At 43.3% G+C, this 15,835-nt stretch overlaps 1 protein-coding gene across 2 annotated transcripts in view; it reads right to left on the reverse strand.

Annotated features, from left to right (window-relative positions):
- Positions 1-15,835, reverse strand: part of GABRA3 (gamma-aminobutyric acid type A receptor subunit alpha3) — a 231,767-nt gene that overhangs the window by 120,638 nt on the left and 95,294 nt on the right. For both annotated transcript variants that reach the window (XM_072124878.1, XM_072124877.1), the window contains exons 5-6: positions 3,848-4,068; positions 301-383 (exon numbers count right to left, since the gene is read on the reverse strand). In XM_072124878.1, coding sequence (XP_071980979.1) covers positions 301-383; positions 3,848-4,068 — 304 coding nt within the window. The remainder of the gene's footprint in view (positions 1-300; positions 384-3,847; positions 4,069-15,835) is intronic.

The following is a 15,835-nucleotide window of genomic DNA, read 5'->3' on the forward strand; positions in this document are numbered from 1 at the left end:
TACCCCCACCCACCCTCAGGATAAAATTTGAAGAAACTCCCATGTCTCCCATATCTCTTTACCCCCATTGCTTCCCCCCTATGGACGTCATACAAGTCTGTCCTACTCCTCACTGGCCATAGTTTGCATACAGAAAGTTAAACTTTGATTACAGGTTCCCTTTAATCTGTAAAACTGCATCAGTAAATTAATACCATTAACTATATATTTTATCAACATTTTCAATGTTTTTCTCTGTTTTTACTACATTTTCACTGTAAGTGTTACTTTTTTAAATTCTGGAAATGTAAAAATACTCACAGCTCCCAAATTTAAGTGGACACGCATGGACATCCATTGGGAAATCTTCAAGGTGCATTGTGCATTCAGCATGAATTGTGAGTCTGAAAAAAAGTTTATATTTTACTATCCTTTTTTTAACTGTAAATTTGTATTTTCAGAATAGAAATACAGTACAATAGATAACTTAATGAATACTATATATACAGTATACTATAATGAACAATACACCTAAGTTAACAGTTGGTTCAAGTCTGGCTCATTAACAAGAACACCAATTTTCTCTAGACACCACATAATTATTCCATATCTCCAATGGTCTACAATGCGTCAATATCCACTGAGAGAAGAAAATGTAAAGAAAGTAAAGTCTTCAATATTAAATATTCCAAATACATTAAGGGGGTTTTCCCACAAAAGAAAATCCCCTAGTGATTTTAACACAATAAAGATCATTTTAACCCCTTACTTCACAATTTTACTCTTTTTTTATTACTGTTTTAACTCCTATCAATCCCTCAGCTGCAAAATCCCAGGGTGTGGGCGGGTACTCTCTTAGCAGGCACACTATGACCCATCAAGTCCTGTGGGGTGACTATGTGGTTAGATTATCAGGGTACAGGTCTACATACACCCTTTCATCTGGCTTCTGACATTGTACTAACACACTGACACATAGGCTGACAGACTTTTTATACACCATTACACTGTGGGCTCTGCTACATCTCACAGATATGTGCCTGTCTCCGCCTTACCCCGAATATCTTATCTCCTTGTAGCTTGCAGTTTTCAGCCTCTCTCTCTCTCTCTGCTCAAGATCTTCTGGCAGGAAGTAATCAGTAAGAGTCTCTGAGCTCCATGCAGGGAGCGTGGCTACAGCCACACAGCAGAGACAGACAGAAACTCTGCACCACGGAGTCACACAGAAATCCAAGATGGCGTCCACCTGACCCTAAGTAAGAAGTTACTGGGTCGTGCCTAGGGGCACATTGTGTACAGCAGGACTGATAGAGACAGGTTGTAATTATATCTGTGAAATGCTGCAATTTTATTAATAACAGTGAATTAGAGATTGTGTTATTTTGTTATCTGAAGTATATATAAGAAACATATCTTCATGGGAATACCACTTCAACATAAAAACTGGGACAGACAAGACATAGGACACATTAAGGCCATAGGACCCGGGGGGGGGGGGGGGTACATTAAACTGCAGAGCGATATCATATACGGAGATGCAAATTACCATTAAGTTTAGAAAAGCCTGGGGAGGTCTTACAGCTATATTTTAATTTACATACCATTTTGAACATAAAAGGAATTCCACGGCTCCCACACCTTATAGAAGGCATCTAAAGTCTTAATAACCCCTTCAGGACTAAGCCATTTTAGGGCCAAGACAGATTTTTTATATCTGCCCTGTATCGCTATAAGTGGTTATAACTTTGGAACGCTTTAACATATCAGGGGAATATGTGTTTCGATATGAAAAAAAACTGCTAATTAACCTTATTTATTGGTTTGGTTGGTTTAGAGTATTGGGTGCAATTTTTCTAATTTTTATGAAATCGTCAAAAACCTATATTTTCAAGCGCAGCTTTAAGTGACTGTGAGAGACCTAAATAACAATAACACCCCATCAATTAACCCATTATAGAAACTACACCCTCAAGGTATGAAAAACTAGATTTAAAAAGTTTGTTAACTGGAGATGGAATTTACAAACTGTAGTTTTTTTTAAACAATACATACATTTTGGCCAAAAAACATTAAAGATTAAATGATGGAAAGCTCCCCAAAATTTGATACCCAATTTCTCCCGAGTGTGTTGATACCCCATATGTGGTGGTAAACTGCTGTTTGGACACATTGGTGGACATAGAATGGAAGAAGCACCATTTCAGAGCAGAGTTTCATTGTCACATTTGACAGGTTGTAAAATGTTTTTTTTTTTGCAATTTGGACAAATAGTGGTTTACTTTTCTTGAGATGAGATCTACTTTTCATATACATCATTTAGGGGGATTCAAAAGCTAAATTGATGAGATTTTATCAACACTTTCTTGGTGGGAGTTAAGAAAATTATTAATTCTTGTTTAGGGTTTTTAGCTTTTTTTAATGTTAATGTTTTTTTTATTCTATCTGTCACCACGACAACGGTCATACCTCATTTATATAGCTTTTTATGGTTGACTTGTTTTGTAGACTATAGAACTCATTTGGTGAGAGATTTGCTTGTTTTTGAATTGCCATGTTCTTAACATTTTTTTTTTGGTTACAGAGCTGTTTTAGGGCTTGTTTTTATTGGTATCATGTTGAGGTAAATGTTCCTTTTTTATCACCTTTTATCCTGTTTTTATGAGGTTGGATGTGAAAAAATCAAAATTTTTGTGTTTTATTTTAGGCCTATCGTATGGGTTCACTATCAATTCAGTATTCATTCAGTATTTAATTTTGTTACAGGTGATCATTTGATCACTTGTTTACTGTAATATAATACTAATCTAATACTAATCTATTACATTAGTCAGTCTATGCATTCTTAGGCTTTTTCTAAAGGAAGCCCTGTGGACCTTCATTGGACCGCGGGCTGCCAAGGAAGCAGCCGGCACCACCATGCCTTGTTACCCAGTACTTCCCCAAAGACCAATGACCCATAGACCCATGACAGCGGCATCTATAGGGTTAAACAACCAGGATCTCTACTATTGCAATTGCAGCTGTTACTGCGGGAACCAAGCTTTCATACACAGCTGCAATTGCACGGGCCTAGCTTCTGAAAATGGACTGTCGCTATGATGTAATTGTACGTTAAAGGTACAGGAACGACCCACATCCTATGACATACAATTATGTCAAGGGTCTGGAAGGAGTTAAGAGAGGTAGTCATTCTTTTCAGGGAGGTTTCTTTCAGACTTAAGAGTATTAAGAAGGAACAGGCACAAAATTGGTGTACAAGCTCAGGAACAGAGTGCAGGCTCTGAAACAGGGTTCAGAGAACAGGTTTGGGGTTCAGTGTTTCCAAATCAGACAGGAAACAGAGCTCCTGATCAAGACTGGATATAGAGTTCTGAATAAGGTCATGATACAGGGTTCTGGATACAGGATCAGGATAATGTCTTCCAGATACAGGTTCACAATGCTGGGTTCTGGATCACGTCAGACAGGATACAGGATTTTAGGTCAGGGTTCCGAATTGGGCAGGTTTCAGGAACAGGTGACAGTTTACACTAGCATTCATAGTACTGGCTTACTTTGAATATAGGCTTTGGATACAGCTTCCAGTTCAGACTGGGGTTCAGGGTACTGGCTATGGCTGTATAAAGGCTCAGATACAGGTCAGAATTTCAGGTCCAGCAAAGCAGAAACATGCAGTAGTACTACGGGTCACAGTAGAAAGTATAACCAGCACTGAGTGAACTGAGGAATTTATTCAGCCCCAGGATCCTGGTCCATCAACTGACAGATTATCCCCTGCATAATTCAACCCACATCTAACAGAGCAATAAATTGACAAACATTACACAAACAGATTTGGAGTGCAGTATATATACACAAAACATATCACCTCATGGTGTAAAGGAGGGTCCCATTGTATGTAAGTCTTAGCAGCTTATTGGGCGTGGTCATGTTGTGTGCCACAGATTTTTTTCCATTATGAAAGAAGGTGTCTGGAGTCCAAATCTTACTTGCCAACAGGTTATTCAGTGGTAGAGTTTTTATTGGTCCATCAAATTTCAATCTCTCATCCAGCCAACTTTGTCTAAAAAACACATCTATTGTGTATTCCTATAAAATAAAAATGTTAAGAAATGCAGGTAAATAAAAGAAAATAGATCAAAACCATTTTAATATTTTAAAAAAATTGCATTTGCTCCATGTTTAGATGTTTCAGGTTTTTAATATTTAATTCCCTGGTATAAACAATGGGGCTCATTTACTTACCCAGTCCTGTCGCGATCCAACGGCGCGTTCTCCAACAAGGATTCAGGTCTTCCGGTGATTCACTAAGGTCGTGCGCCCAATGTCCACCAACTGTTGCTGCTGCGCAGCACCGGAGTTCACCATCCTCTTCCTGGTGCATGTGTGTGTCAAGCGACACTTTTTTTTTTTTAAATAGCACGATTTTTCCGAATCCGTCAGGTTTTCCGATGGCCAACCCGCTCCCCCGTTTTTCCTCGCATGCAAATCGGCGCCAATACGACACAATCCAATCGCGTGCGCCAAAAACCCGGGGCAATTTGTCATAAAACGGTAAAATTTGGAAAACCCGGCGGTCCCTTAGTAAATAAAAAACATATTGGGGGGAATTTATTAAGACTGGTGCATTGAACCCCAGCAGTGGCGTAATAATAGACATAGCGGCTGCTACGGGGCCCAAGCACAGGGGGGCCCCTGATGGACAGGCAAAGAATAATGTATTCAGAACACTGATTTAGGAAGCGGCCCCCAAGCCCGGGATGGACATCCGAATTATAGAAAGAAAGGATGAGATGGCACTCACCGGTGGTGAAAAAGTCTTCTTTTATTGGTGCAGGGTAAAATACAGGGAGGCACGCAGTGCCGCTGAGCCGACGGGCCGTTTCGCGCCACTCGGCGCTTTCTCCAGGCTATGACAGCGCATGCGCGCCTCTCGCCGGAAATAGAGAGAAGGCGGAAGCCCGCACGCGCTGTCATGGAAACAGCAAAACAATCTGGTGATACTGTACACTCCGCTTATGTTCGTAAAAGAAGAAACAAAAGTACCTCCATCGCCGTAATTAACAACAACAGGTTGATACAATATATAGGCGATAAGACAAACGAGGTATCAATAGTAATAAGTTCATATAAGGAACCAGCGGAATGCACAGTAAAAAATGTGAAGTTAAAAGATGCAAAAAGCGATACAAACAATTTAAAAACACACATTAAGGGACTCCCACATGTCATAAAGGGATACATCAAGCACTGAATGTGACTCTTACTACAAAAAGACCTTCATTTCATTACGATCGTTGAGGCCCAGGGCGCCCATAGCTTCAAATTTCATGATGCACCTACTTTCTCGGCGTAATAAGTTTAGGGCACGATCCCCTCCATCTGGGGTACTTTCCACCCTCTCTATACCAGCGAACCTGAGGACATCTGCATTCCCATTATGTTGTAGTCTCACATGTTCAATCAGGCGTGGGCAGCCGACACCAGTGGTAATAGACCTTTTGTGCTCCCTAAAACGGGTGAACATACTTCTAACCGTTTTAACGATATAATATCTCTGGCACGGACAAAACACAATATAGACGACAAAAGTCGTCCTACATGTGATGAAGGCCTTAACTTCTTGGGTGACTCCTCCAAAAGAAATATTTTTAACTTGGCTGTTAAAGTCGCAATAGCGACATGTTCCGCATTTGAAGTTCCCCCTAGGGCCACATTGTGAAAGCCAAGTGCTCCGGGGGGAAGAGTATCTACTGCGGACCAGCTTGTCACGTAGAGTCGTGCACCTTCTAAAGGCTATCATGGGTCTCTGTGTGGTCAGTTGATTCAACTGGGGATCCTGCTTAAGAATATGCCAATGTTTATTAATGGCTGTTTTTATGGCGGTTTCGCATGGACCGTAATCAAAAGTAAACACGAAGCGTCTATTTTTTTCTTCTTCTACTTCTCTATTCTTATGGGTACCTCTTTTCCCCTTTAGCAATCTTTCTCGTGGTACCTTTTCTGCTTTGCATAGTGCCCTATCTATCAGGGGTTTGGGGTACCCACGTTCTACCAGTCTTAACCTTAGCTGCTCCGCCTGCATATGGAAACCACTATCTTCACTGTTCAATCTCCTAAGCCGCAAGAACTGGCTATAGGGTAAGCCTTCCTTGGTATGTTGCGGGTGGTAACTTGTGTAGTGGAGAAGTGAATTTGTGGCTGTAGGTTTTCTGTAAGCTGTGGTACACAGATAGCCATTTTGAACAGAAACCTTTACGTCCAAAAATTCAAGTTCCAAGCCGCCGAATGCTGCCGTAAACCTCATGTTCATCTGATTCGTTTGGTTAAGATAGGTTACGAAGTCCGAAAAGGACTGTCTGTCACCCTCCCATACGATGAAGACATCGTCCACGTATCTGTGGAAAGCCTTTATCTTCATGGCATATGGGTTGTCCAGAGAAAATATATAGCGGCCTTCAAAACAGGCCAAAAATATATTGGCGAGGGTACAAGCAACAGGGGTACCCATAGCCGTTCCCGTATTCTGGACAAACCACTTGCCATCGAAGGTAAAGGCGTTGTGTGACAATATTAGGCGGAGTCCCTCACATACAAACTCAATATAAGCATCCTTCTGTCCGGCATTGATCAAAACATCCCGTACACTCTCTACTCCCAAGAGCTGTGGGATACGGGTGTATAGACTTTCGACATCAATTGATGCCAGTTGATAACCATCTTGCCAGTGTATGTTACGAACGACTTCTAAGAAGGCGTTAGTGTCCTTGCGGTAGGAAGGAATATCTGGAAGGAGTGGGCGTAACAGCCAATCCAAAAATTGGGACAGGGGCTCAAAGAGTGAGCCGATGCCCGCAACTATTGGACGACCGGGAGGGTTTCTAAGGGTTTTGTGTACCTTCGGGATGAAGTACCAACACGGGTACTTGGGATATGCAGGAAGTAGTTTCTCAGCGGTGGATTCAGACAAAATGTTATTACTGACGCTCCACCTTAAGAAGTTGCGCAACCGTGTTTGAAATTTGAGAGTAGGGTTGTGGTCGAGGGGGGTATAGGTAGACTTATCCCCTAGTTGCCGCATAGCCTCCCCCACATAATAATCTCTGGTCATCAAGACCACATTGCCCCCCTTGTCCGCCGGCTTCACTAATATATCAGTACGAGTTTTTAGCCAGTTTAGGGCATGCAACTCGCCCTTGGTTATATTTTTGGGAGCTTCAGGATAAACCAGGGATTTTACATCTTTAGTAACCATCTGGCAAAAGGTGTCAATCAAGGAGCCGGCTGGTAAGGGGGGACAGAACGTGGAATTGATGCCCCCTCTGAAGGCCGTGACCTCTAAAGTGGGATCTACTTCTTCAGAGTGTCGAAACACTCCCTCCTCTAGGTCGAGGTCCAACAATAGCTGGACGTCTGCGCCTCGTACAGGGGCTGCTGTATTAGGGGGGATAAAACCTAAGGGACCCACAGTACAGGGAACCTCCCCTTCACACTGCTTCTGGGTGGTAACTGGTTTATCAGAGAAAAATTTATGTAGGCAGAGTTTTCGAACAGCTTTAAACATATCAATTTCGAATTCCACAGGATCAAAAGAATCACCTATGGAAAAACCAAGACCCTTAGACAGCAGGGACAGACAGTCCTTTGTTAGTACCACGTCTGTGAGATTAATCACGTTAGTAGCTGCAACCCCAGTGTCACTGGTGGTGTTACAATCACCAGTATCACTGGCAATAACAGTCTGAACAAGGTCCAGGTTAGTGGAATTAGTAGAGTTAGTGTCCAAATGAACTGGATATAGTGGGAGAGGAGGAGGATGAGGGCAGGAGGACTGAGGGGAAGGAGGGGGATAGGGTAAGGGCACACTCGTACCTCCTAGCGCCAGGACACCTGCTTCCTCTTGTAGCTGGCTGTACGACCTCCTCTTCTTCCTCTGCCCCCCTCTCCCTCTCCTGATCTTTCGTCTAAAGGGACAGGTTGCAATGATACTGATGGAGCCGCCCCTTGCGGTGCTCGAGGTTGATCTTTAGTGGGATCTGGAGTCTTGCCACCTTGGTCGTCCGATGCACTTGAGTCGGACTCTGTGGTCCAAAAGTCCGTTGACTTGACTTTATTCCTTGCTCCCTGAGATCTCCTTCGGTTCGGCCTTTTGGTGGACATGGTGTTCCAATCAAAGACAGATCCCGAATCGAAGTCCGCCTTATCCCTCAGAAACTTGTCGCGTTTTTTCTCCTTTACTTCTATTTGTATAAGGGATAGTCGCTTCTCTAGTTTTTTGAAGAAGACTTGACTTTGATTTTCCGTGAGTCTTGTTCTTAGCTCTGTTTTGGCTTTACAAAGTTCCATTGTTATTTTGGTATACTCTTCTTCATTTTGTTTGAGGACTAGACGCATGAGGTTTAAAGAATGCTGGAGATGTAGTTCTTTCCACTCCTGCATAAAAGTGGGTATATCCTTATATTGTGCTGGGTTCTTAAATATTCGTAATCCCTGTGGCACGCGATTGCTCGCGTTGTACGACCTCAGCGAATGGTTGGTCCAAAAAAGTCTGACTTCTTTTTCTGCAAGAGACACTATTTTATATTCAAGTGTCTTGGTACTTAACATGTGGATAGTGTCCCCCAGATTACATTGCTCGAAGAACGCGGTTGCGTTGTCTCTCCCCGTATATAAGGAAAATTCCTCGCCTTCGCCTTCCACCCCCACTTCTGTGTCCATATTCATCTCTTTTCTATGTGCTATTGTTGCTTTGATGGTGGTGTACGTTGGCGTGCTCCGCGTCGGAAAGGATAGAAATGGAACGTTGACAACGGCAGAAGGAAGCGCGGGCACCGCGCAAACACCTAGTCCAGATAGCACAACGCAGTGGAGTGGACAGGGGGTATGTATACAGGCAGATGACTATACCGTGGTGGTGCTCAATCTCAAAAACAGCAATAGTCCGATAAATAGAAAGAAAGGATGAGATGGCACTCACCGGTGGTGAAAAAGTCTCCTTTTATTGGTGCAGGGTAAAATACACGGAGGCACGCAGTGCCGCTGAGCCGACGGGCCGTTTCGCGCCACTCGGCGCTTTCTCCAGGCTATGACAGCGCATGCGCGCCTCTCGCCGGAAATAGAGAGAAGGCGGAAGCCCGCACGCGCTGTGTGTTTTCAAATTGTTTGTATCGCTTTTTGCATCTTTTAACTTCACATTTTTTACTGTGCATTCCGCTGGTTCCTTATATGAACTTATTACTATTGATACCTCGTTTGTCTTATCGCCTATATATTGTATCAACCTGTTGTTGTTAATTACGGCGATGGAGGTACTTTTGTTTCTTCTTTTACGAACATAAGCGGAGTGTACAGTATCACCAGATTGTTTTGCTGTTTCCATGACAGCGCGTGCGGGCTTCCGCCTTCTCTCTATTTCCGGCGAGAGGCGCGCATGCGCTGTCATAGCCTGGAGAAAGCGCCGAGTGGCGCGAAACGGCCCGTCGGCTCAGCGGCACTGCGTGCCTCCCTGTATTTTACCCTGCACCAATAAAAGAAGACTTTTTCACCACCGGTGAGTGCCATCTCATCCTTTCTTTCTATTTATCGGACTATTGCTGTTTTTGAGATTGAGCACCACCACGGTATAGTCATCTGCCTGTATACATACCCCCTGTCCACTCCACTGCGTTGTGCTATCTGGACTAGGTGTTTGCGCGGTGTCCGCGCTTCCTTCTGCCGTTGTCGACATCCGAATTATAATTTGCTATGGATGAGCCCCCGGGCCTGAGGACACATCATTAACAAATTATAATCTGGGGCTGTCCCACTAACTCTGCTGACTGCTGTGAACAAGCACGGCCTGCCCCACCCAGCTCACGTCCGGCCCGCACCGCCCACCGCACATGCGGCCCAGCCTTCTGATCTCACCTGTGCCCTGTTGCCCACCTCACTTGCATTCTGTCGCCCACCTCACCTGTGGTAACCTGTGGCCCACCCATCTCTCCTGCAGTCCAGCCTGCCCACCTCACCTGCTTCCTGACCCCGCCACCATGTCCCGACCCCACGTTCAAGACGCGATGTGATAACCAAGTGACAGACAGTGATGAAGGTGGGTGAGTATATTAATTATACTCACCCACCTTCATCACTGGCTGTCACTTAGTTATCACATCGCGTCTTGAACGTGGGGTCGAGACATGGTGGCGGGGGTCATATGTAAATGCATGTAAATGTGTCTGTGTGTGTATATATGCTGTACATGGATGTGTATGTTGTATATACTGGATAAGTGTGTAATATATATATATATATATATATATATATATATACTGTATATCTGTATGTATGTATTGAAGAATCCAGGGTAGGGAAGCAGCCCTCCGTATTAAACAGTGATATTTATTTCACCAGTGGAGCAAATACAACGTTTCAGCTATCTATATGTAGCCATTTTCAAGTATGACAAACAGTGATACAAGGCGGGTTTATATCCCCCGCAGGATGTGACATCATCAATGAAAGCAAATTTCATTATATTGTATCTACACTATCGGGGTACTAGTGTTTGTGCAAAAATTAGGTGCCAGTTGACAGGCATCTCGGTGTACCACTCAGCCACAGTTTGTATGAGGAAACACAGCGCATGTCTCAGAAGGGTTGCTAGGTAACAAGACTCCCAAACAGTTTACATACCTCCGTACTTAGTTACACATTGCTAGGCGTTAGCGTCTAGCTGAACCACCCATCAGAGCAGGACCAGACCTTGTGCCGATGGAAATGGGACACCGGGGTGATCAGCCGGTATCTTGTGATCGCGTTGCGGGACCAAGTACGGCCGCGATCAACCCTTGTCACTCAGCGCTATCTACTTCTGGGATGTCCGCTGTACTCTCGCTAGAACCATCTGACGGGTCCCGAACCAGCCTGAGGGTGGGCATGCGCACATCAAGCTTATGCAGAGGTAAGTATAGTAGGAGATATTCGTCCCTGTAGGGTCAGTCTGGGCCGAAATTCATAAATTAAAATATGTATACCTCATCTTTAACCCCTTAAGGACGCAGGGTTTTTTCGCTCATTTCTCGCTCTCCACCTTCAAAAATCCATAACTTTTTCATTTTTACGTGTACAGACCTCTGTGAGGGCTTATTTTGTGCGTAACAAATTTTACTTTCCCGTAATGTTATTTATTTTAACATGCCATGTACTGCGAAGCTGGGAAAAAATTCCAAATGTGGAAAAATTGAAAAAAAAAATGCACGTGCACATCACGATCTTGTGGGCTCAGTTTTTACAACTTTGACTGTGTGCTCCAAATAACACCTCAGCTTTATTCTTTGGTTTGGTGCGATCGCGGTGATACCAAATTTATACAGGTTTTAGGGCGTTTTAATACATTTTCAAAAATTGAACGAATGTGTACAAAAAAGAAATAAAAAATTTAGCTTTCTTCTGATGATAATAACTTTTTCATACTTTGGGGTACGGAGCTATGTGAGGTGTCATTTTTTGCAAAATGAGCCAACGTTTTCATTGCTACCATTTTGAGGTCTGTGCGACATTTTGATCACTTTTTATTCCATTATTTATGTGATGTAAAAAGGTGTAAAAGTCGCATTTCAGACATTTGGGTCCGTCTCGGAGGTCACCGTCGGCTGTAACCGTTTTTATATTTTGATAGATCGGGCATTTTGGAATGCGGCGATACCTAATGTGATTTTTACTGTTTATTATACTTTATATCAGTTCTAGGGAAAGGGGGTGATTTGTATTTTTAATATTTTATAAAAATTTTTTATTTTTTAAACTTTTTTTTTTCTTTTTTTCACCATTTCTTAGACCATCTGGGGTACATCTACCCTAGATGGTCAGATCGTTCCTACCATATACTGCAATACAACTGTATTGCAATATATGGCATTTTTGCAGGTCATTCATTACAATGAGCCACTGGCTCATTGTAACGAATCTGAAGAAGCCATGTAGCCTCGGGTCAAACGAAGACCTGAGGCTACCATGGCAACCGATCGCCGCCCCCCCCCCCGATAACGTTCGAGGGAGCGACGATAGGAATAAAGATGGCGGCACCCACGCACCGCCGTCTTTTAAATGCCGTCGGAGACTTTGCCGGTGACAACGGAAAGGTTAATAGCAGTGGGGGTTTGCTGCAATATGCAACAACCCCCACCCTTGTATGAAGAGGACTCAGCCCGTGAGCCCTCTTCATACATTCCCTGCACCTATGCGCCATAGAGCTACGGCGCATAGCGTTAAGGGGTTAAATTGCTGTGCCGTTATAAGTAGGATAAATACACATCTTTGCATATCAGTATCATGGATGTGTATGTATGCTGTACATGTGTGTATATTTTGTATATAATGGATGTGTGTGTAGATGTGTAGATATCCTTTATATGCTTGTGTATGTTGTACATACTGAATGGGTGTTGTGGCAGGGTGGCTGCCACTAGAGAAGCTTTTGGGCATAAAATGTGCATTTTGCCTTAGGAAAAGCTGAGTAGAAGACAGACCTGGAAAAGTTGGGTCTGTCTAATTAAGTTGATTAGTTTTCAGCTGGAGGGGCTGCACTAATACATGGGGCAGACTTCACACTGGGCTCCACCCTGGGGAAGAGACAGGCTACGGCAAAGGCTTGTGGAGCGGTGGCAGTGAACTGTTGCTGTGTTTTTGGGGTGGCTGGCAGTAGGCCAGCACCTGGTGAGGTAGGGAACCTCGATGTTTAGTTAGTGCCGGAGAGGCTTAGGTATTATTTTTATGTTTTGAGTTTGTGTACTGCCAAATAAAGCTGGCTGAGGCCAGTCTTAACCTTACTCACATTGTGTGAATTCCCTGTGTGTGCTGGTCGTCTGCTTAGGAGACGACGATCCCCGGAGCTAATCTCCTACAGTGTGTATATATGATGTATATGTGTGTGCATGTGTTGTAAATACTGGATGTGTTTGTGTATATGCTGTATATCTGTGTGTATGTATTGTATAGACTGTATGTGTGTGTGTATACACTGTATATTTGTGTGTATGTTGTATATACTGGATGTGTTTGTATATATGAAGTATATCTGTGTGTATGTGTTGTATATATTGGATGTGTGTGTATATATGCTGAAAATGTGTGTGTATGTTGTATATAATGGGTGTGTGTATATATGCTAGACATCTGTGTGTATGTTGTATATACTGGATGTATGTGTATATATGCTGTTTATCTGTGTGTATACTGTATATACTGGATGTGTGTATATATACTGTATATCTGTGTGTTTGTATAGTATATACTGGATGTGTTTGTATATATGCTGTATATCTCTGTGTATGTTGTATATACTGGATGTGTGTATACTTGCTCTATATCTGTGTGTATGAATTGTATATACTGGATCTGTGTGTGTATATGTTATATATGTTGTAAATTTGATGTGTATTTACTGTATGTGTGTATATGATGTGCATACACTTATGTGTGTATAAATGTATGAATGTATGAATGTGTAGATAGACACATGAGTAAAAATTATTGCGGTTATGTAAATGTGTGTGTATAAATATGTATGGGGGAGGAGAAGGGGGTCCCATTCAAAGGTCTGCTATGGGGCACAGCCCCTGAACACCAGTCTTAATCTCCCCCCACTGGTGTACTGCACAATGGCCATACAAGAAGGCTCTGGCCTCTTAGTATATCAGCTGTACAGTATGCTGCAGTAAAGAAATCTATGGTTTTCTGGCAGAGAATTTAGTGAATACGAAAGGTAGGGGCATTCATTCAAGCACTCAAGCCTACTATAATTGACCTTTCTATAGCAGAAAATCTAGTTTTTGAAGTGTTGCTTATGTTTAAGTGATTTATTAGTTCAGTAGCTTAATCTGGACTCTATAGCAGGCTTGCAGACAGGGCCCACTTTCCCTTAAAAAAATACATATTTCTACACTCCCACAGGTTATACAATCACACACATTTTTACATTTATATATACTTCTATACATACATACATAAAGTTGTACACTCATACATACCCGTATATACTCAAGTATAATCCGACCCAAGTATAAGCCGAGGTACCTAATTTTAACACAAAAAGCTGGGAAAACCAATTCACTTGAGTATAAGCCAAGGGTGGGAAATGCATTGGTCACAGCCTCCCAGTATATAGCCAGCCAGTCCCTTGTAGTATATAGCCAGCCTCCTGTACTATATAGCCAGCCAGCCCCTCTGTAGTATATAGCCTGCCAGCCCCATGGTATATAGCCACCCAGCCCCTGTAATATACAGCCTGCCAGCCCCTGTAATATACAGCCTGCCAGCCCCTGTAATATACAGCCTGCCAGCCCCTGTAATATATAGCCTGCCAGCCCCATAGTATATAGCCAGCCAGCCCCTGTAGTATACAACCTGCCAGCCCCTGTAGTATACAACCAGCCAACCCCTGTACTATATTTACGAGTTCTGCAGAAGAATAACAAGATAACAGTACTGCAATGTAAGGTATGTAATATTGCCAAACAATCTATTAATGACATAGATAGATCAAACAAATCATCTCCTACTAGCACTATGCTAACATCATACAGGGACCTAGGTAGGAGTGCTGTCAGATCCGCTGGAAGGGACACCGCGTCTTCTGGTCCTTCTACCCTCCATGCTGACAATGCTAGCGGTCCTCCCCGAGTTTCTGCGCGTCTCTGCACTGGCTCCGCCCCCGGTCCGCAGCGAGTTAACCCTGCTGCACACGCGGGGCAGCGGGCATCCAGGACGAGTTGGCTTTAGGTAAATTAAAGCTGTCAGTCTTCTGAATCAGCCTGGGTTCCTGCCCCTATCGGATTCTGGGGTTGGATCTCAGGCTGCATAAATTGGATCTGGACCTTCCACCTGTGCCAGTGTTTGTCTTTCTGGAACTGAATTCCTGGTCTTCTGTAGCATTGTTACTTCACCGTGGTAGTGTATTCACCAGTTAGGTTACACTCCCTTGTCTAGTGGTTTGACCTTGACGTAGCCTGTGGTGTGACCCGGCGGTTTTGCTTACCCTTCTATGTTCAGTGTCTTTACATTTTTAGTTCTCTTTTGTCGTGTCTGCTTTGGTTTCTTATGCTGTCTTGAACCCTGCTTGTTTCATCATTCTTCGTCCTGTTTTTTCCCTCTGTCTGAATACTGTCCTAATGCCCACACTGCAGTTTTTCTGTCTGTATCACCTCACTGCGGCTGACAGACCTATTTGGGTTCCTCTCACCTCCCAGGGCCTTGCAGGGTAGTTAGAAGGTTCCTGCGGCAGAGGCTCCCTACCTTCAAGGGGGTTTCTGCCTTGGTAGGGTCTAGTTAGTAGATCAGCGCAGGGTTAGTTCGCCCTCTTGCTCTGTTCTGTCAGCCTGCACTCAGACCGTGTGGTAGTTTTGTGTACAGTATTCCAGATGTGAGTTTTCCTAACAGTATCTTTTTAGATGCTGTGGTCATAGCTTCCACAACATCTTAATGAGCTGCATTGCTGAGGTGGGTTATTTAGGCATCTCTGCCATGCCTGGAAAGCAGGGGATCAAGTGAAGCCCTCTATGTCTATCCTAATCATTTGCCTTTAAGACCTACCTCTGGCTTCCAGTTCTATAGACAGTGTTTAACACACTCCACTACAATAATTGTGCAGTGCACAATAAAACCTTTAAATGATCATGTTCAATCCCAATGTGGGACTTATTAAAACTGTAAAAAAAAATTGTGATAGAACTGTGATAATAATACCAGTGTACATTTTTTTTCTTTTGTGTTGTTTTGTGTTGTTTTGTTATGAGTCATGAGGTTCCATTTGGCCAGAGCAAATGGCTGAATGGGCACCCAGCCATTGCTTTCACCCAGCCATGAGGAGGTGCTGGGCAGT

This window comes from Engystomops pustulosus, chromosome 9 (assembly GCF_040894005.1).
Source record: "Engystomops pustulosus chromosome 9, aEngPut4.maternal, whole genome shotgun sequence".
Taxonomy (NCBI): Eukaryota; Metazoa; Chordata; class Amphibia; order Anura; family Leptodactylidae; genus Engystomops; species Engystomops pustulosus.